The 21,105-nt window shown below is 33.6% G+C and overlaps 1 protein-coding gene across 4 annotated transcripts in view; it reads right to left on the bottom strand.

Annotated features, from left to right (window-relative positions):
- Nucleotides 1–21,105, bottom strand: part of LOC129789828 (mitogen-activated protein kinase-binding protein 1) — a 61,486-nt gene that overhangs the window by 33,133 nt on the left and 7,248 nt on the right. For all 4 annotated transcript variants that reach the window (XM_055826878.1, XM_055826874.1, XM_055826881.1 and 1 more), the window contains exon 2: nucleotides 5,551–5,884. In XM_055826878.1, the coding sequence (XP_055682853.1) occupies nucleotides 5,551–5,631 (81 nt within the window). In that variant the 5' untranslated portion in view covers nucleotides 5,632–5,884. The remainder of the gene's footprint in view (nucleotides 1–5,550; nucleotides 5,885–21,105) is intronic.

Raw genomic sequence — 21,105 nt, forward strand, 5'->3', positions numbered from 1 at the left:
CACGAAATAAGTCAGAATTTTAAGCAGGTGCTCAAAAACTTCTTTCACTTCCCACCCCATGAGAAGTGAGACAAAAACGAGGAATTTTGTGAAGAAGAAAAAATCAATTTTTTTTTAACTTTCTCCATCTGTCAGGAAGATGCGATGTTGGCAAGAAAAAAAAATAAACATTCTTAAGAGATATTGCAAAATAATTGCTTTGGCGCATGAAACGTGGTAAAATTTTCCCGCCAAGGTGTGTTTTAAGCGATGAAGAGGAAAAATGATTAAAAGAATAAATTTTTCTCTCCCTCTCAATATTAAAATATCCGCAAATTGCAAATTCATTAGAGTTACACGAGTCGATGGAAATTCTTTTCAAAGCCAGTCACGTTTGGCATGCTTTTCAGCATAAACGCGCACGAAGATTCAATCTTTTTGCCACCCATATAAAGCTTCATTCACAATTTACCTCCTCGCGCTGGCAAAATGGGATATAGATGTAATAAAGTTTTCAAATAAATGGCCCCACAACTTCAGTCATCGAGCTATTAAGTACACAATTAATTCATCAAAAATAGTAATGAGATTTAATTTACTGCCCATTCATGTTAAATGGCCAAACACTATCTATGGTTGAAAATTGCAGCATTTTTTATTTCATTTGCAAAACTTGCTCTTTACGTAAAACATGTATAGGTACCTACCTACTTTGGAACAGTGACGTACAGGTGTAAATAAACATATTATGCTGGAGTGAAAATTTAATGCAAGAAAAATCTAAAATTGATTTTAATCTCTGTGTGTTTTAGAGATAGAAGATTCAATTGTATTGGACATGGGGGTAATAAACCAGGCTTATGCGCTAAAAGTGACATCAAGAGGTTTTAGAAGATGATTAGACTTTTTTATCAGCACCGTTGACCAGTCTCTCTGAATGAACAAACCGAAGGTGGGGGACAAGATAACCATTTCGGGGAAACTTGGAAATAAATTTTCTTTTTCATTGTTTTTGATCGAGTGGGGGAGAACAGGGTAATTTGGCTACTTTGGCGGTTTTTGGGATATATCAAACTTTATTTTGTAGGAAATTTTCCGGCCTACATCTTCCCCATATAACACTTTTCTCTACCCCGATGAGAAATAGGTGAATTTTCCAATTTCCTAGACCCTTTAAAAGTGACCAAATTACCCCTAAGCAAGAGTAATTTGGACTCTTTGGCGCATAAATTATTAAACATGAAAATTTTTGGAGAATAAAAAATAATTTTTTTTCGATTATCTTTTAGGGTGATAGGGTTCCAGTAATTTGTCAGATATTCAAAGAGCCTTAAACTGAAACATTTTCCGAAGCATAAAAAGACTATTTTTCAAATTATCGTAAATTTCTTTTTCTAACTTAAATTTTTTGTCATACTTAGCTAATAATCATTAATAAATTCCAATTTTCCGGATAAAACCATTTCCACAGGAAAAACTGTGTGAAATATCGAAAAATGGATGACACTATCGTGTTTATGAGGGATTAATGACCCTTAGTGACGTAAAAGCTAATTTTTAAGCGATAAAAAAATTTATCGGTAAAGTCGAACTCCCAAAAGGCTAAGACCATTTGAAAAAAAGTGAAAAAATGATTTTTAACAAATAAAAGAAAATCTAATGATCGGATTTTATTCAAACTTTGTACGATTGATTATCTCTATGGGGAGTATAAACTGTGGAGAAATGGATTTTCTAGCATTTACTATACATGAGATATTGGGTGGTATTCTAGGATAGAGACACCTTTCAAGATCAAGATAAAAATCAAAATAAAGACCAAGACTGTCGGTATTCTACTTTACGACGAATTATCCAGGAAAGTAAAATCAAAATTTGCGTTATCCTACTTGTCAGTTTCTTGTTTTCAGCTTCGCGCCAAGAAAACTTTAGCGATATCTCTTTCTAACGCATTAATTTTTTCTATTGCGCTTTCTCGTTCGCTCTCGGATGACAATTGAACGAAATTTAAACACTTCATGGGAATTTCTTCCCTATTGCCATTACATCCAAGAGCCCTGATTGTATAATCTCGGCTATTATTCCCAGGCATTATTTCTTCGGGAATGGAATGAATATTGTCGGAGAGGTGCTTTCTGCCTCCAGATTATGATAATTTGGCGGTAACTGGGGGGGGGGGGGGTGGGTATGCTACTGCAAAATTTTGAATTTTTCTTAGGAATCGTGGTCACTTCTTCTTGCTATTGATGGAGTGACCTCCGGATTAAGGATCTCATCCCAGGATTGTCATATCCTGGACAATCCTGGGATTCTGGGGCAATTTTTTAATTTTTTTCCAGGATTAGTGGTCACTTCTCATTGGTAATGATAAAGTGACCTCCGGACTAGAGATTTCATCCCAGAACTATCAAGCCCTGGACAATAAGGAAATGATGGTGCAAAATTGTGGCTTTTTCGCCAGAGTAGTGGTCACTCCAACATTACTAATAGGAAAAATAATTTATGGAATACCATAAATCCGTCGAAAAACCCACAATTTTGCACCAGCATCCCCTAATTGTCCAGGACTTGATAATCCTGGGATGAGAGCCTCAATCTGGAGGTCACTCCATCATTACCAATCAGGAGTGACCACAATTCCGGCGAAAAACCCACAATTTTGCACCAGCATCCCAGGATTGTCCAGGATGTGACAATCCTGGGATGAGATCCCCAATCTGGAGGTCACTTTATCATTACAAAGGAGAAGTGACCATAATTCCGGCAAAAAACATACATTTTTGCACCAGCATCCCAGGATTGTCCAGGATGTGACAATCCGGGGATGAGATCCCCAATCCGGAGGTCACTCCACCATTACAAAGGAGAAGTGACCACAATTCCAGTGAAAAACAAAAAATTTTGCACCAACATCACGTATTTGTCCAAGATTTGACAATCCTGGTACAACCCGGAGGTCACTCTATCATTAGTAAGATGGAGTGAACACAATTCCGGCAAAAACCCGTCATTTTGCATCTGCATCCCATATTTGTACAAGAGTTTTCATATCTCCCATACTGAATTTACATTGCCTTTACCTCATTTAAAAACCAATTTTTCAAAGGACCCCAAAACCGTCTTGGAATTTCACATAAATCCAAGACATTTTACGTTATAATAAGACCGTAAATCTCTATCGTAGAATACAGAATCTTGGAATATTTTTATCCAAGTCTCTTTTGACAACTCATTTTGTAAATCTTTATTTTGATTTTGATTCGTATCTCAGAATACTAAAAGTCTTGGAAGTTGTATGAAGAAACAAGATTTTTAGGTTATGGTTCGACCGTAAATCTCTATCTTAGAATACCAAATCTTGAAATATTTTGAATTTCCAAGATTATCCTGAAAATTTCTTGGAATTTTAAAGTAGAATACCAAATCTTGGTTTTTTTCTTTATTTTGATCTTTATATTTATCTTAGAATACCGCCAATTGCCATTAATGTCTTTGCCAAAGTGATCAAATTACCCCGTCTTCCCCTACTTAACTCTTTACCTCGAATTTATTTTCTTTGTGATAAAATACCATTAAATTGTTTTGAAAATTAAAAAAAAAGGGATTCACAGGGGGTAGACAAAGACTCTATTTCCATAGGAAGTCAATCATAACGCGTCCAGTTATAAGAGTTGGTGTCCCACAACGTGTAGAAGTTTGTTTATGCGTTGTAATGCGATTAGTGGGCAGAATTAGTAGGCAAAGTAGATTTTTTTGTGAAATTCAGTAAATTGGTGCATAAAAATGGTCATATCTCAGGTTCTATAACACCTACAGAAATTTCTTGACTAGTTGTGGAAAGGTCTTAAAATAAGCTAGAATATGGGATAAATTTTGATACTTTTCAAGGTCACCGCTAGAACACAAAATGGCGGATTTTGTTTTACTAAAACAGTTTTTCGCATTTTTTATCCTGAAGGAATAGTTCTAGAGGTTTCTGATGTTCTAGAAAGTTGTAGAGAATTGCAAAACCTTTAATTTGATACCAAGATGAGCAAAATCGGACAAGCAGTTCAGGAGATATGACTCTTAGAACTTTTCAAATTCAAGAATTTTTCAAACTGCGATATCTTCTAAACGGCGACATAGATTTTCTTCATTTTCGGACTGGTGAAAGATTATTAGTTCTGCTACAACATATCAAAATTTAAAAGATTTGCCTAATGGGGATTCGGAGATATTGCCCCTTAAAGTTAGGCAATTTTTGTTTTTGACTTTAGCGCCTCTTGCGGCCATTTTAGGAACTCGGAATGTTCTAAACAGTTGTAGGGCTTCTTGAAACCTTTCATTTGATACCAAGATGGTCAAAATCGGTTAAGCCGTTCTCAAGTTATATCGAAAAAACACTTTTTGCTTTAGGCCGCCATATTTGCTAAACCGCTTGACCGATTTTCAAGTATGAATTATCGATGAAAACAGCTCACTGAGCCCTACAACGTACTAAAATTTCAGATCTCTAGCTATAAGGGAAGAGGTTGACGGTATTTCAAAATGGCGGACGGCGGCCATATTGGATTTTGAAAATGCGAAAAAATGAAAATTTACACCCACATTTCTATAGAAAACTTCAAACCCGAAGTCTCTATCTGTTACCGTTCTCGAGCTATAAGGCAAAATGTGGAGTCCCGGACGGCAGGCCGGCCGGCAGGCCGGCCGGCCGGAACACTTTTTTTTCCACCACCATTTTCGTAATGTGGGATGTCTAAAACGTGCTCGTACCAAGTTTGAGCCCGATCTGAGGTGGTCGGTTTTTCCGACGATTACAATACTTGGTGTTGGCCACGAAGTGGAACACCAACTAATTCACTGCTCACTCGCTGAGACACCCAGGAAAATGCTTCAATCTGAAAAAATCCACCACCACTGGATAGATAATTTAATATTCTATCGATTGATAGCTTTTGAGGGGTGTCTCACGAAGATTAATGCACTAAAACTGATTTTAAAAATTTTGATGCACTTTTTGGAAATAAAGTGACGTCATTTTCTTCCTTATATTTCTCTGCAAACCGTCCGCCATTATTTGCTGTGTTCGGGTAAAAAAGGGCTTTGTCTACCCCCTGGGGATTCATAATTTTGTTTTTTTTCTCAAAAGTATTTAAAATAAGTCAATTAAAAAGCCCTCAAAATATAATTTCTTTCAGTGAATATTCAATCCCAGTATTTGCATAAAATTCAAAATTTTTTCCTCTTAAAAGCTCAAAATTGCTTCAAGTTGATTGTGAATGGTGCACAAAACTTTTCCCATATTGAAGGTAAATCTCTCCCATTTGAATCCATTAGGTGTACAACACTTCCCACAAAAAAAAATCCCCAGAAGTGATCATAAATTTATGTAAGTCAGTGTAAAAATTGATTCGTTCACAGTAAATTGCACTTCAATCAAAAATTTCTCAATGTAGGTGTTAAACATGATTTTTAAATATCAAGAAATTGTTTTGTTTCATCTTGAAACACAATTCCATAAAAATTCTCTCAGACAGGCGTAAGAAAAAAGGTTGAATTACAACACAAAGAAACTAATATTCTTACCCGATTGCTCAGGCTTTCGTCATTTTTGCCACGCTTTAGAGATGGCGCACGGATGATTTTAACATCATTGCGAGCCTCCATGGTGATGGTTGGGTTACCTTCAACAGTGGAACGATCCTCTGGGCGATCCGTGCCAGAACATCCGTCGCCTAGGCGTTAAATTGCAAATCTTATGGACGTTCTTCTGCCACTTATTGCTCCAACAATTTACACATTATTCCACCATCTTTGCCCCAGCTGGGGTGTGCAAATGTCGCGTATGATCGATGAAACAATTAGGCAATAATTTCACAAATGGCGATCATTGATCTTCACCGCACATTTCATCTTTGTGCTGAAATAGAAGAAAAAAAAGAGAAGCATTGAAACTAACATTTAAGTGGGGAATAGAAAGAAATGGCTTGTTCCTTCACTCATCAACCGGCAAGAAAATGTATCAAATTCTTGCCCCGGAAGACAAAGAGAGGTAGAAATGAAAAATCAACACCACAGAAGACATAAACTTGATATTGAATCAGGAGGAGTGTATTAAATTTCAGCCACGCTCTTGGAAATTGCGCGAACTTTACGCATGAGTTGAGCTAAATTGAAAGGTCTAGACGTGAATAAAATTCTTTTTTTTTTCACTCTTTCTCATTTTACTTCTCCATAAATTATTTTACTACATTTTGTGGTGTAAAAAAAGGAATTTTTAAAGAAATATTTGAAATTATTTCAATCATTGTATTTAAATCAATTTCACCCAAAAAAAAACATTAAGCTGAAAAAAACATTAAGAAAAGAGAAGGTAATAATACCACAAAATCCCTACATTGACATTCACTTTGATCACGAGAGAAGTTCTTTGACCGTGCGCTTTTCACTTTGCCCTCGGCATTTTTAATGGTTTCCTTACGTGCCTTTCTTCAAAACAATGCGCGCGCGAATGAAGCACACACACAAACAAATAACAAGACAGCAAAAAGGTGTTATCAGTTCAGTGTTAAAGTGATAACATAGCTTTTAAACCTCGTAACATTACATCGTGGAGGTTCTTTAATAAATATTATTTTTTTCTTTCAATCAAACGCGAAAAAAAGTGAAATGAACTTCAAAGCGACCTTGCTGATCTAATTAAGTATAAAGAAATTGCTCTGTTTGGATTTTCCTTCAATTCAATTTCTTTTGCTTCTTTACGCTTCTCTTTTTCAAATTACCCACTCAATTTATTTACTTAATAGACGAAGAATATAATAATTCCATGAGTGGCAAAAAAATTATAAAGCACAAAACCATGTCGGAATAGTTACAGGGTGGTAAGAATTTGTGTTTAAGTTTGGTTTATGTATACTTTTTATTCGTTAAAAAAATATATTTCTTTAAGAGGGGTCACTTTTGAGAGCTGGTGAAATTAAATGTTTTTTGTCTTATTTTTCTTGGGGTTTTTCTAGAGTAAAAAAAATCAATTTCCGCAATCTTAGGTGCGACGCCATCTTTTGATGTAAGAGTAAGTTTTTCTCAGGATCTACTGGGTGAATTTTGATGGGGTAAAAAGCAAATGGAAGAGGAAATGCCAATGCAGATTTTGAAGTAACAGAATTTCGAATTTCCATTCTGGGACTTAGAAAACTAGAAAAATGTCGAAGATAAATATTAGTCGAATAGTAGATAAATATTCTTATTGATTTTTCTCAACTTCTGAGTCAAAATTCAAAAATCTGTTCCGGTACATTCTCCGCAAATCCTTCCTCTTTCATTTACTTTTTACCCCATCAAAATCCATCCAGTAGATCCTGAGAAAAACCTACTTTTGTGCTTTAGGGTCTTTCTGTGAAAAAGTCGGAAAATCTCAAGATGGCGTCGCACCTAAAATGGCGAAAAGTGATTTTCTTACTCTTCAAAAATTAGGCTTCAAATGTAACCAACATCGGAAAACCAGGTTTAAGAAAAATCCTAAGAAAAATGAAAACATTAAAAATATGTCAATTCCAACAATTTGCTAAATGGAATCTCAGAATTATTAAAGTTTTAAAGAAAAGATATTAAAATAAAATTTAATTATTTTAATTTTAATCATCAATCCAATAAAAACCATACAATTAAAAATCAAAGAAAAATATCCCAATAAAAAAACTTTAAACTTTAGCCTAATAATTTCAACTCACCCTGTCTTCATGCTCATTTTAATCCCACCATGCATAGAAGTATTTGTGGTGAGAATCTCTTCATGGAAAAGCTTTTCTTATCAAAGTTTTCTTCCAAAATTAAAATTGAAGAAATGATTCATCAGCCCTAGAATAACCCTTTATTTTTTTATTCTCTCTCTAAATTGTTTTTTCAATAATAAAACTTCACACTCTAGAAACTATTTCAATGGACGATTTTTCAACTAAACACACACCGAAAAAAAAATTAAGAATCATTTTGTGGCAAAACACCTTCTTATTGAGCACGTCAAGACAGACAGAAAAAACTTTAGAAAAATGTTTAAAAGAATAAAAGTGGATGAATGTGAGTGAAAAAGGCAACAAAGGGGGCATTTCGTTTGAGAATTTCGCAAAAGTCACTGACTTGATGAATCAACTTTTTTTTTGAGGTCATCGCAAATCAAATTGCTTTAGACGGAGTATAAGATCAATAGGCGCGAAATAATTATTGTGATCTAATTCTATCGTGTAGGCAATTTTCACTGACATTCACCCAATGTCTGTCTATTGAGTGTCTTGAGAGTGCACCAATAAAAACAATTTTATATGTTGCTTTTGCAGTGTGTCTGTAAGTTGGAAGCCACTTATAAAACTAAACTCCAATATTGACGATAACCAGTTGTTTGGTCTAAGATATAAAAAAGAAAAAGAAAGAGAGACTTGCACATGGCATGGAGGCTCTTAAATCATGAGATGATGTGGAATAAAATAGAGAAAAATTAATTAAAATGATATTTCTTTGCGATTATCATAATTCATGGAAAAAAAGAGTTATAATAATTATAAAAAAAAGAAGCAACAATTACACCTGAGAGAATGGGACAAATCTTTGGGAAGTATTTAATCTCGCTTCTCCAGAGAAATTCAATTCCCGCACCATTCTGCACAAAAAAAAGCGCATAAGACAAGTATAGTTTAATAGAGATATTCGTTAAAAAATCCAACTTTTCCCAGATTCTAACTGTTCTTGACTTTTATACTTCTGCAATTGTCTTCTCCAACATGGCAAAATAAGAAGCAAAAAAAAGCGTACAGAAGCCACACGCTCAAGTTCTTATTTTAACTTCTTCTCCCCTTTTGCAATTCGCGGTGTGTGTACCGTTTTGCCTAAGCAAGTCGAATTGTCTCACAAATTCTCAAATCTCATCCATTTTAACCATTTAATACAAATTGTGACTCATAGTGTTCTTCATGCCAAAATGTATACCAAAGAGACTAGAAAATATATAAATATAAATGTAAATGCAAAGTAAAATATAACGGTAAAATTTTAATATATATATAGCTGCATGGTACAGATTAAGGAGAAAAGGGAATGTACATGGTAAGTTTCACTTACGGGCTGTGATTCTTCCTTCAGAGGCCAAGTTAAATATATGTAAATGCAAAGTCTAATATATATCTGCAGAGTATGGATTAATCAGAAAAGGGAATGTACTGGTAAGTTTCACTTACGGGCTGTGATTGTTCCTTCAGTGATCAGTCTAAGTGTGATATTTGATATAAGTTTGGTGGTGCAAACTCTGGGGGAAGGCTAACTCGCGCATTGGCTGTGATTCGTGGCGCGAGTCATCCTTCCCCAGAGTTTGCACCACCAAACTTATATCAAATATCACACTTAGACTGATCACTGAAGGAAGAATCACAGCCCGTAAGTGAAACTTTCCAGTACATTCCCTTTTCTGATTAATCCATACTCTGCAGATATATATTAGACTTTGCATTTACATATATTTAACTTGGCCTCTGAAGGAAGAATCACAGCCCGTAAGTGAAACTTACCATGTACATTCCCTTTTCTCCTTAATCTGTACCATGCAGCTATATATATATTAAAATTTTACCGTTATATTTTACTTTGCATTTACATTTATATTTATATACCTTATATATAAGGCGCCCCGCTTCGCGGGGCGCCAAATAGTTAGCGTATTAATTAAACATGCAACTATATATATTTATATATTACCGTTATATTTTACTCTGCATTTATATTCATATTCCTTATATATAAGGCGCCCCGCTTCGCGGGGCGCCTAAGAATTTGCGTGTTGATTAAATAAAAAATTAAAACCATTATATCTCCTTAACGGCTCCATAGATTTTCTTAAATAACCTGTTGTTGGAAAGGTCTTGACCTCAGCTATAACATACTGAAATTTTAACAAAATGCATAGTACAGTTTTTGAGATATTTAGACTTAAAAATTTTGGATATGAAAATATTGACTTTAGCGCCTCTTGCGGTCATTTCTCGAAATTGCAATGTTCTAGACATTTGTAGGGCTTCACGAAACCTTTCATTTGCGCTTGAGTTGATTAAAATCGGACATGTAGAACCCGAGATATGACGTGCCAACTTTGGAAGGCTATATCTCGAGAACGGCGACATAGATTTTCTTCATTTTTGGCAGGGAGCTAGATAATATAGTCAACTATAACATACTGAAATTTCATCCAAATCTATCGTACAGTTTTCGAGATATTCATCGAAAACTAATCGAAAATTTTGTTTTTGATTTTTGGCCCTCTAGCGGTCACTTTTGAAACTTTGGATGTTCTAGAAAGTTGTAGGGCTTGCTGAGAGCTTTCATTTGAGCTTGAGTTGATCAAAATCGGTCAAGCCGTTCTCGAGTTATGGTCGATTTTCGATGAAAAATTGTGACGGCCATATTGGTTAAACGGCTTAACCGATTTTCGAAAATGATATATCGTTGGAAAGGTCTTGATGGCCCCTACAACATATCAAAATTTCAGATTTTTAGCTATTACAGAGGCTGAGATATAGCGAAAACAAAATTTTGAGGTTATTCAAAATGGCGGACGGAGGGGTGGGGGGGTGGATTTGACCTCATAATCGGATTTCTTCCAGTCGATATTTAGACTTTGCCGTTGACCGCAAGTCTCTATCTATTACCGTTCTCTCGTAATTAAGCGTTGTAATCCGGACGGACGGACGGACGGCCGGCCGGACGGACGGAAACATTTTTTGGAGCATACGTTTTTTGGAATGAGGGGACCCTAATTCGTGCTCATACCAAGTTTGAGCCCGATCGGACAACATTGCATTTTAGGTGGTACACAGAAGCTGTGCTATTCTTTTCTTCGAAAGAATCACAGCTAAAAAATCAACTAAAGCTGCTATAAATCAATAAGCAGGATGTTGGTGATTTCTTAAGTTTGATGGTTGAGCTAAAAGAACGTGGAACTGATTTTTTTAAAATTAATTTATTAAAACTTGAATTTTTCTCTTGAAAATAGCTAAAAAAAAAAATTGAATGAATCCAATATCTTATATCCTAACTATTATCTCTAGTATTTTGTTGGTGCAATCCGTTAGAGTACATCGATTCAATCGTAAAGTAGTGGGTTCGAATCTCGATATTTCTTTACTTTTTTCTCCTTTTTTACTTCATCTTTCTGCCTTTTTGTTAATTATTAGCTCTGATTACACATAAATTCGTGACTAAATTTCAGCTAAACAAATAACAACCAAATAAGAAAACAAACTTTCCAAGTAACCTGCATTCACTGCACCAATATATCAATCCATTGTGTTTGAAAAGTGAATGAGATAAATAAATACATACGGAAACAAACCCTGGAATATCAATTTTCCAACCTGTATTTTCCACAACGCTGTATGTAATTTTAATTGAAATCTATCGATGCATCTTCCGTTTTATGGTGAGAACAACAAAAAAGGGGTTTCGCAGAAGGCAATAGCGAAAAATAGCAACACACATAATGCATTTAACAACAATTTCACCTAACAGCAGCCTTAGTTCAATTGGTGAAGGTTTTTTTTTCTTCTTCTTCCATTATGGAAATGAAATGAATTTCCATCTTTTTATGTAAGGCAGCAGACAGAAAAAATAAAACACAGAATCCGCGACCACATTCAAATTGCGATATGCAAGAGCAATTTCTTTAATATCTTCTCTCTCTCTCTCAGCGTTGTTTTACTTTGAACAAAAAAAAAGAACACAAAAAGGCCCCAATAAAACTTCTTCCATTCAAATTTCCATCGTGCTATGCCAATTTCATGAGAGGTGTGTTCATGAGCCTCAATTCAATTTTCAATTCCCATTCTTCTTCTAAAGTATAAGATCTCGTTATTGGGCGAAAGAGTGCAGTAAAATAATAAATTCTCATATATCCTCATGGGATGATTTATGTTCTTTTTCACTCTTTTTTCCCTTTTTTTTAGAGCGAATTATTACATTGAAATGCTGTGAAAATGAATAAAGTTGTCATATTTATTCATATTTAATGGCTCTCTGTGGAGTAGAGATGGCACTAAATACATTTATTATCACTTTATTGATGTGCTGACAAAGAAATTTCTTGTGCGGAAGTACCAAGATCAATATTTATGATATCATAAATTTATTAAACATGATTGTGATTCGACGCGATTAGGATTTTCCATTGAATGAACCATGTTGAGCACGCTTGAGGTTTTTTCTTCTCTCTTAAGCATTGTCTCGGGTTATTTTTGAAGATAAATTGCTTGTTTTTCCATCGAAGAACAAATTGGGAAAAGCACACAAATCCGCGTAGTAAAGCAAATACCTACATGTACATACATATTTCATAAAAATGGAGTAAAAAAGACGCCGTAGCAAAATATTGGTCCATCATACTCTTCTGTACAACATACTTAAAATTCAACGAAATTCTCGTTGGAAAAGCACCCAGAAGTAAGTCAGCTGTAGCGAGAAAGGTCCACAGAATAAAAAGCATCCATCCAGCTCTTTTTTTTTTGAGTGCAAAAAGAATGCACAAAAACACGTTGTTCAAATTGAAAAAGAATAAAAAATGCTTTCAGAAAATAGAACGAGTCAACATAAAAGTTCTCTTTCCGGAACAACTTTTATAACTTGGACAGGACAAGTGTTTTATGCTTTAATGGAGAATCTTTTAAATTTTATCTCATTTTACCTTTTAATTAAAAATCAACACAGACTGATTTCAGGTACATATCACACACTTTACAAATGTTTTTCATATCTTGTACAAATATACCTTTTTTTTTTTGTTTAATCAAACAACACCAATAATGAGAGCTCACAGAGTGATTTCAATCTCACAACAACGCACCTAAGAAACCCCCCTATATTGATGATTGTCTCACACTCTATACTATGCTAATAAACTGATTAAAAAGCATAACAACTTTGAGATATTTTTGTGAATAAAATGCCTTCTTATCACGGAGTTTATATTCAGACATTGAATCATATGTTGATAAGGCAATTTAAAAAGAAAATGAGATTTCTCCCATGATGAATTGACATGGGTTAATTGGTGGAAAAACAAGGAAATATTGGGTGTGAGTAATGGAGTTTGAATGGTTTTAGGAAGAAGTGCTGATAAGGACGATAAATTTTTCATTCAGTTGATTTGATTGGAGACCAAACCTCCCAGAGCTTCAGGATTGCAGCTTAAGCAAACTCCTCTCACACTCCTTTAGACTTTACTGCGGATTCTATTCACCCTGTTTTGTTTTTATTGGTACAATTGAAAAACAAGTTATAGGTAATATATTTTCTTTTCCCAATTTCCCGTCGAAATAAATAAACTACAGGTGTTTGGTGGGTTAATAATGTTGCCATGGTAAGATATGGAACGTCACGCAACATCACAAAGAATATCCTGCTAAGGATAATGCAATTCATTCATTCATTCACAAGAATATTATTTTTATAACTTGTTTTGATTGAATGGAATAATAAGGAAATTGGTTTTGAACTTGAAATCTATGAAATAAAACCATAAAAAAATTGATGAAGATTCTGGGTTAAAAAAAACTACAAAACCGAGATTAAGTTTCCAACGTCAGTCTTAATCGTCCAGGTCAGACTTGTTTTTTTAAAGCTAGGCTTTAGTTTTGAAGAGAAGACTTTTTTATATGGGTCAGGCTTAAATTCTTTAAGCTAGACCTAATTTTTATATGCTAGGTTTAAGTTTCCCTAAAACAGATCTTTATTTTATAAGCAAGAACTAAGTTGTTTATGCAAAATTTTAGATTTTTAGGCCGATCTTATGTTTTTTAAAGGTTAAAACAGACTGAATTAGGGCTGAAATCAAAAATCATTTAAGACCCAGATTAAGCCTATCCTAAACATGAAATCCTTAACATAAAATACTTAATCCTGGCCTAAAAAACTAATCCCTGTTTTAAACGGCATAAGCCGTAATAAGTGAATATCACCCTGAATTTATGTCCCTTTTAAAATTGAAAAGAATAATAAAATGCATAGATGGAACAGTATAAAGCGAATGTACGGTAAGTAAAACTTACAGGCTGTGATTCTTTCTTTGTCAGTTAAATGTGCAAAATTAAGTGAATGGGCTGAAATGTAGGAAAGGTCAAATTCTAAGGAAAGACTAACTCGCGCGATGGCTGTGATTCGGGCGCGCGAGTAAGTCTTTCCTCAGAATTTGACCTTTCCTACATTTCAGCCCATTCACTTAATTTTGCACATTTAACTGACAAAGAAAGAATCACAGCCTGTAAGTTTTACTTACCGTACATTCGCTTTATACTGTTCCATCTATGCAATATTCAACTTTGCAGTTTTATATATATTTAACTTTGCAGTTTATATATATTTTACTTTGCAGTTTTATATATATTTAACTTTGCAGTTTATATATATTTTACTTTGCAGTTTTATATATATTTAACTTTGCAGTTTTATATATATTTAACTTTGCAGTTTTATATATATTTAACTTTGCAGTTTATATATATTTTACTTTGCAGTTTATATATATTTAACTTTGCAGTTTTATATATATTTAACTTTTCAGTTTATATATATTTTACTTTGCAGTTTATATATATTTTACTTTGCAGTTTTATATATATTTAACTTTGCAGTTTATATATATTTTACTTTGCAGTTTATATATATTTTACTTTGCAGTTTATATATATTTTACTTTGCAGTTTATATATATTTTACTTTGCAGTTTATATATAAACGCCCCGCTACGCGGGGCGCAGGTTTATACTGAAGTATTTAACTTTGCAATTATATATTTTACTTTGCAGTTTATATATAAACGCCCCGCTACGCGGGGCGCAGGTTTATAATGAAGTACTTTTAAAGTTACTTTTCATAGAAAACATCAGTTGTTAAATTCCAAGTCGTCAGATCATTCTTAAAAGTTAAAAAAAAATTTTTTTTAGCAAAATGTTCAAATTTTTTATTAATTTATCATATTAAATATAATAAAAAATTCCCTCTGCCGCGTCTGCCACTTATTCTTGAAAAGAATGAGCGCCCAGGTTCTACCAACGAGGAGGTGCGGACAGAAGTTGAATAAGAGAGGCTATATGTGTCGCGTCTTATTCCATTCAGAACCCAAAAACTGGAAAGAAAAATATTATTAAAAATATTCACAACAAAATATTACAGAAAAACTTGCCTTAAAATTCGTATGTAGAATACTGCGTGGCCAACGTCGCCTGCCCGTTGATCTGCGTTGCTTGTAGATCCTGGTTGAGGCCGTTGAGGTAGTCTGTCTGTCTAATGAAAGAAATTAACTACATATTATGTTATTTTATCTATATGGTAGGAAAAGGAGTTATTACTCTATTTTCCAAAATATCTTTTATGTGTCTTCTCATCTTTTTGACATCATATCTTTGTTGGCATGGGTCTTTGCCTAACACGTAACTGACCGCATTTGCCATTGCAAAAATGCCACACATGATATAGTCTGGCTGACTCATTACTTTATTAATTTTAATATGATTCGAAATTGGTTTTAAATGGGGATGTAATTTTCTCAAAAATTTTAAAGCTTGTTTATTAACTATTGAGCCGTTCATCGAATCATAATAATCTATCGTATTGTCACCGTTATAAATCGCGAGGGTAAAATGTCCTATGAAATTAGATTCTTGTCCAGAAGTAAGTATTATTTGAATGTGTTTTTTATTGGGAGGAATTATGGGACATGCGTCTGTATTGTGGACTCCAAATTCAAGATTAACGTTTTCAAATTCGGGGTATTTTTCGGTGAGAATATGCATGAAACGGTATATATGAAGTGAACTTGCATATGTGGAGTCTAAACTTATATCTTCAGTTCTCCATAGTTCAAGTAGAACGTCAGGTTGGTCAACAGGTTTTTCTGGACTTTTGTCTTTGACTATATTCTTAGTAGTTGATGGAGAAGAAATATTTTGGGGCTCTTTGACAATTTGAGGGGGTGGCAAAGAATCAGGCGTATGAGATTTAGGAGGTGATTTTGAAATAACTTTTTCTGGTGTCTTTGGGTCAGGCGTATGGGGTTTAGGAGGTGATTTTGAAATCGGCGTATACGGTTTAGAAGGTGACTTTGGAATAAATGTTTCGGGTTTCTTTTCATTGACTATGCAATAAACGGGACGATGATCAGAGAAATAACTATCATAAATTCCGACTGAGCAATTTTCCTTTGGAATATTGCTTATAACGACATCTAACTGACTATCATATTTGGTCGTAGTTTCATGAGAATCTAATTTAGATTCCAACTGGAATTTTGCAATAAAGCTTAAAAATTTCTTATTAACGTTATCCGCATGAATATTGAAATTAAAATCACCTGTTAAAATAATTTTTGAATTCTTAGGAATTTTTGAAAAAACATTTTCAAATGAATTTGCGAAAACATCGAAAGGTACTTTAGGTGATTTGTATCCAGAAATGACATAAAATTGATCTCCGTAATCTAAAACGAATAAGCTTAAAGTGTATTTCTTCTCATGATCAATTTGTCTATATAAGGTAAAGTAACCCTTGAAACTTGGAATTGAATAAGATTGAAACGTTTTAGTTTCAGAGAATATTAAAATATTGAAGCATTTATACCACGAATCGGTATCAATATCTTTGAAATGTTTATGCAAGGATACGATATTGTGGTAACAAATTTTAATCTTTTTCCGATCTACTTTACGAACATCTTCAAAAATGTCTTTTAATGGTTTTTTTGTTCGTAAATTATGGATTTCATTAATGATCCGTTGTCCTACGTGTGAAATTTGTCGTGGGTAAAATGTACCAATTATATATAAACCGTTTAATGACGTTACTCTACTCAGTGCTACGTACATCATGCACAAGCTAATATTTTCTTGTTTAGTAAGATCAATACATATTGATTGATACGTTTGGCCCTGACTCTTATGCATTGTTATAGCCTCCGCAGGCATAATAGGAAATTGTACCCTTGATACTGTAGTGGTACCACCGCTATGTAATTGAAAACTGAAATTGCACTTTTCAAGTGGAACTAAATTTTCATTTAGATTATTTGTCTTTAAATAATTTTGGTAGCGACTTTCCTTATTGAGTTTCTTACCAACTCTGTCTTCTAAAAATTCTAACCATAATAGAGATATATTCTTCTTTGAGTCAAAAGTTATGTGACGGAGTATTCCGCAAGCTCCATTTACTAAGCCGTCTTCTACATCTATATTCTTAATTACCATATATTTAATTCCTAGTTTCAAATGCAAAGTGTAGACGGCACCTGCACTTTTATTGGTATCTCTAGTTTGAAGGTCTTTTAATATTTTATCCGTTTTCTTATCGCTTATAGATTTGGACTTTTTACTAGTAACTACTTTATCTTTTGCTATCGATGTGTGCAATTCTCCTGGAAATTCGGAAATTTTCCTTTCATTATACGCGTCAACATTTGCACGTGTGGCAAATAATCTAATAGCTTCTAATGGAACGTCCTTTGCACTCTTAACCGTTCTAGATCTAATTAAATTTATATCTTTCTGTGTCATTTTTCCGATTGCCATATTATTTAATGCTATTGTGAAATCTAAATCACCCTTTTGGCGCATTATTTCATTTAATTCAAAATACTTGAATTCTTCCCAAAGAGGATTGATATCTAAAATATTAATGCTACTTTTAGTCGGTGCACGAAATATTGAAACATCTCCAACAGGAGCTATTTGATTGAGATCTCCTACAACGATAACTGATTTACCACCAAAGCTTTGATTTACTCCAAAAATTTGTTTTGATCTTTGATTCATTTTTAAAAACATATTTGAACCAACCATTGAAACTTCGTCAACTATAATAAGGTCAACGTCTCTAAGTTCACAACGAATTGAGTTAGCAACATCTTCTGAGAGACGATCAGTATTGACAGGATTTTGTGTATTGGGGAGCGCGAAAGCTAAATGAATGGTCATACCATTTATTAGAAAGGCTGCCATGCCACTAGGAGCACAAAGTAATACCTTCATAGTACCTGGATTACTATTGGGTAAATTATCAAAGTGGTGTGTTATTAATTGATATAAGCAGTTTATTACGCGAGTTTTACCTACACCAGCTGAGCCTGATAGAAATATACGAATTGGCAATTTATTAGAAGTGAAACACTTGTATATATGCATTACGATTTGCCTCTGACGTTCATTAAGAGATTGCATTTTTAAGCATAAATCATCTTTGGTTATTCTAACGGGGGAAACATATTTTCTGGGTTTATTATCACCGGGTTTATCATCTTTGGGTATGGGATCAACTTCTTGTGATTTCGATACAGGTTTGTTTGTATCAGTTTCGTCATCGCTTTGGACATCACGAACTTTCTCTATAGCTTCTATTATTTCTTCTTCAGATACAAAGTTATACTTATCGCGCACTAATTTTATCGCTTCTAAGTTCTTCAAATAAAGTTGCTTGCAATCAGCATCTTCAATTTCGATCTTTTCGTCTCTAAATGGCAAATACAAGAGACATTGAAAACGGTAATAATTTTCTTCATCTTTAAGTTTATCATATGGTTTAAATCTGACTATTTTGGAACGAATTCTCATACTTATATCTGTTTCATCGTCACTATCATCCTCTTCTTTACTTCTCTTAACTTCAGTATAATCTGCCGCATATTCAATCAAAGTTATATTATTTAATTCAGACTTTCTCTTCTGATATTTAAGAATTATATCTTCGGCAAATATATCAGTGGAATCTGGGGGTAGGTTTTTCAATTGTTTTGTCTGTTTCAACATTCTAGCCCTTTCGTTAATTGGCCTAGTATTGATATATATATTTGATCTACTACATCGACTCATAGGAAGTGATAAGCAATAATAAGAAGCTTCTTGAGCACCTACTAATTTAGCATTTAGAAGTCCATGTGCATATTTTCGCATTCGTTCTTCTAAGGTATAATTCTTATTTACTTTAATTTCTGCTGATATATCTTTTAAAATTTTCGCAAGACCAGAGTCTGCTTTTGTTACGTAATCGACAACATATTTGGCTAAAGCAAAGACTTCTAAAACGGGTTGAATATCCATATTGGATTCCGTATAATTTAAAATATCTTCATTATACGCATTTATATTGACTTCCCTACTGGTACGTTTAAGGAACAAACGGGGACGTTTAATATGAGCTCTAATAGCTAATATATATTTCTCTCTAGTAATATTAAGTTTAAATAATAAATCTTCAAAAGACATATCGACATATTTCTTCGAAAAATTTTGAACTTCATTGTCAATCTGTTGATAGATTTCATTTAAAGTTTTACGATTGTGTAATTTTCTCTCTTCTTCGTTAAGGGGCAAAAGAATTTCTGTTTTATCCATTGGTGGATGTGGAATATTAAAACGACACCTCTTCCGTTTGCCTTTGTAGCAAGTTTCGGAATGTCTATGCATTTGTCTCTTAATTAAGGGATATTTAATTGGATCTTTATATTTGCATGTAACAAATTTATCTATAAATTTAATAACGCCTTCAAATGTGTCAGGATTTTCTGGGTCAAACTCGGGAAAATCTTTACACCATAGAAGCATATGAATATGAGGGCTTCCTCTCATTTGAAATTCTACTCTTTGGAAATAATCAATTACGAAATTGTCTTCAAATGGACCACATTTCTGAATTTGGTCTTCACCTACTTTGACTGTTTTACTTGGATCAATTGTTAGCATTTTCATTAAATTCTTTGATTTGTTTTCAAAATATCTAACACACGTAATAGGGTCATTTTGAATCATTTTGGTCCTATCGGCCTTTTCAAGGTTCATACTTTCTAGGAAACTTATGTTTTTATTTAAATTTTCAGCTAAATTTTGCAATAGCTCTGGGCAATGCATTTCGGAACATGTTATTGTGAGAAATAAATGTGGTTTTCCTAATTGTCTAATCATAGAAAGAATTATGTTTTGCTTCTCTATAAAATAGGCAGGAGTTAAAGGATTTGCCTTAAGGAATCTATATCCATCATCAATTCCAACGAGTTTATCGACTTTTGTTGGGTTAAGAGCATCACCTGCAGTAACATTCTTAACGTTTTTGGATTTTCGTAAACATATATTGACTGTACTAGAAACAGAATTTCGCAATTTTATATTAGCGCAATATAAAACTTTTTTGGGAATACGACACCGAGGGTCTTTTCTACGAAGTTCTGACTTGACACGTTGGTGATAGAAAATTTTATTAATTTTGTAAGTTTGTCCACAATAAATTTTAGGAAAGGATAGTTCTTCTAGATTTTTATGGGTATCAAAATAGACGGGTTTCTTTCCTTGACCAGGGGCCATAATACAAATTTTACTAGCCGCGGCTTCATATGCATCAAGATCTAAAAGCATAACATCTTCATTCGGTAAATTATCGTCATCATCAAAAATGTCTACAAGGGGATCTTTATTTTCGTCTTTCTCACTTTTAATCTTTTTATTGGGTTGAGATAAAGGCTTTTCTTCTTTAATTTTATTTGTAAAAGTAAAAGTTTCTGGGAAATCAAAACTAATATTATCTTCAAAATCATCATTTTCGCGTTTTCTCTTCTTGGGACTTTCTGGAATTTCTTCAATTTCCATTAAAATATTATATACGACATTACTATTATTTTCATCAATTTGGGACGTTGAAACTATAGGGAACATTGTTACATTTCCGGTATTTAACATGGTGTATAAATGATTTCTCATTTCTTCAATTTTATAGCAAAGATTACTGGGGTCAATGTTATTAAGCAATGCTACACTATTTGCAATGGCATGAACACCACAAGAATAACTATCATTCTGCTGAAATGTTTTCATGAATTTAATTGCATCTTTCTTCTTCATTGTAGTAGGGTACATTTTCTTTAAAAATTTAATGCAATCCTCATTGAGTGTTTTCCAATCTAAAGAATCGTATACGTAAATAGTTTTGTCTTTATGTACTGTTGTTACCCAATGACCTGGGTTGTAACTAAATAGTTAATAGCTTCTAATACTTTCTTAATTCGTACCGTTTCGAACATATAATGACTCTTGTAATCTTCGTGTCTCTTTAATTTAACTTGAACGGTATTCATATTGT

Source organism: Lutzomyia longipalpis, chromosome 2, assembly GCF_024334085.1.
Source record: "Lutzomyia longipalpis isolate SR_M1_2022 chromosome 2, ASM2433408v1".
Classification (NCBI taxonomy): domain Eukaryota; kingdom Metazoa; phylum Arthropoda; class Insecta; order Diptera; family Psychodidae; genus Lutzomyia; species Lutzomyia longipalpis.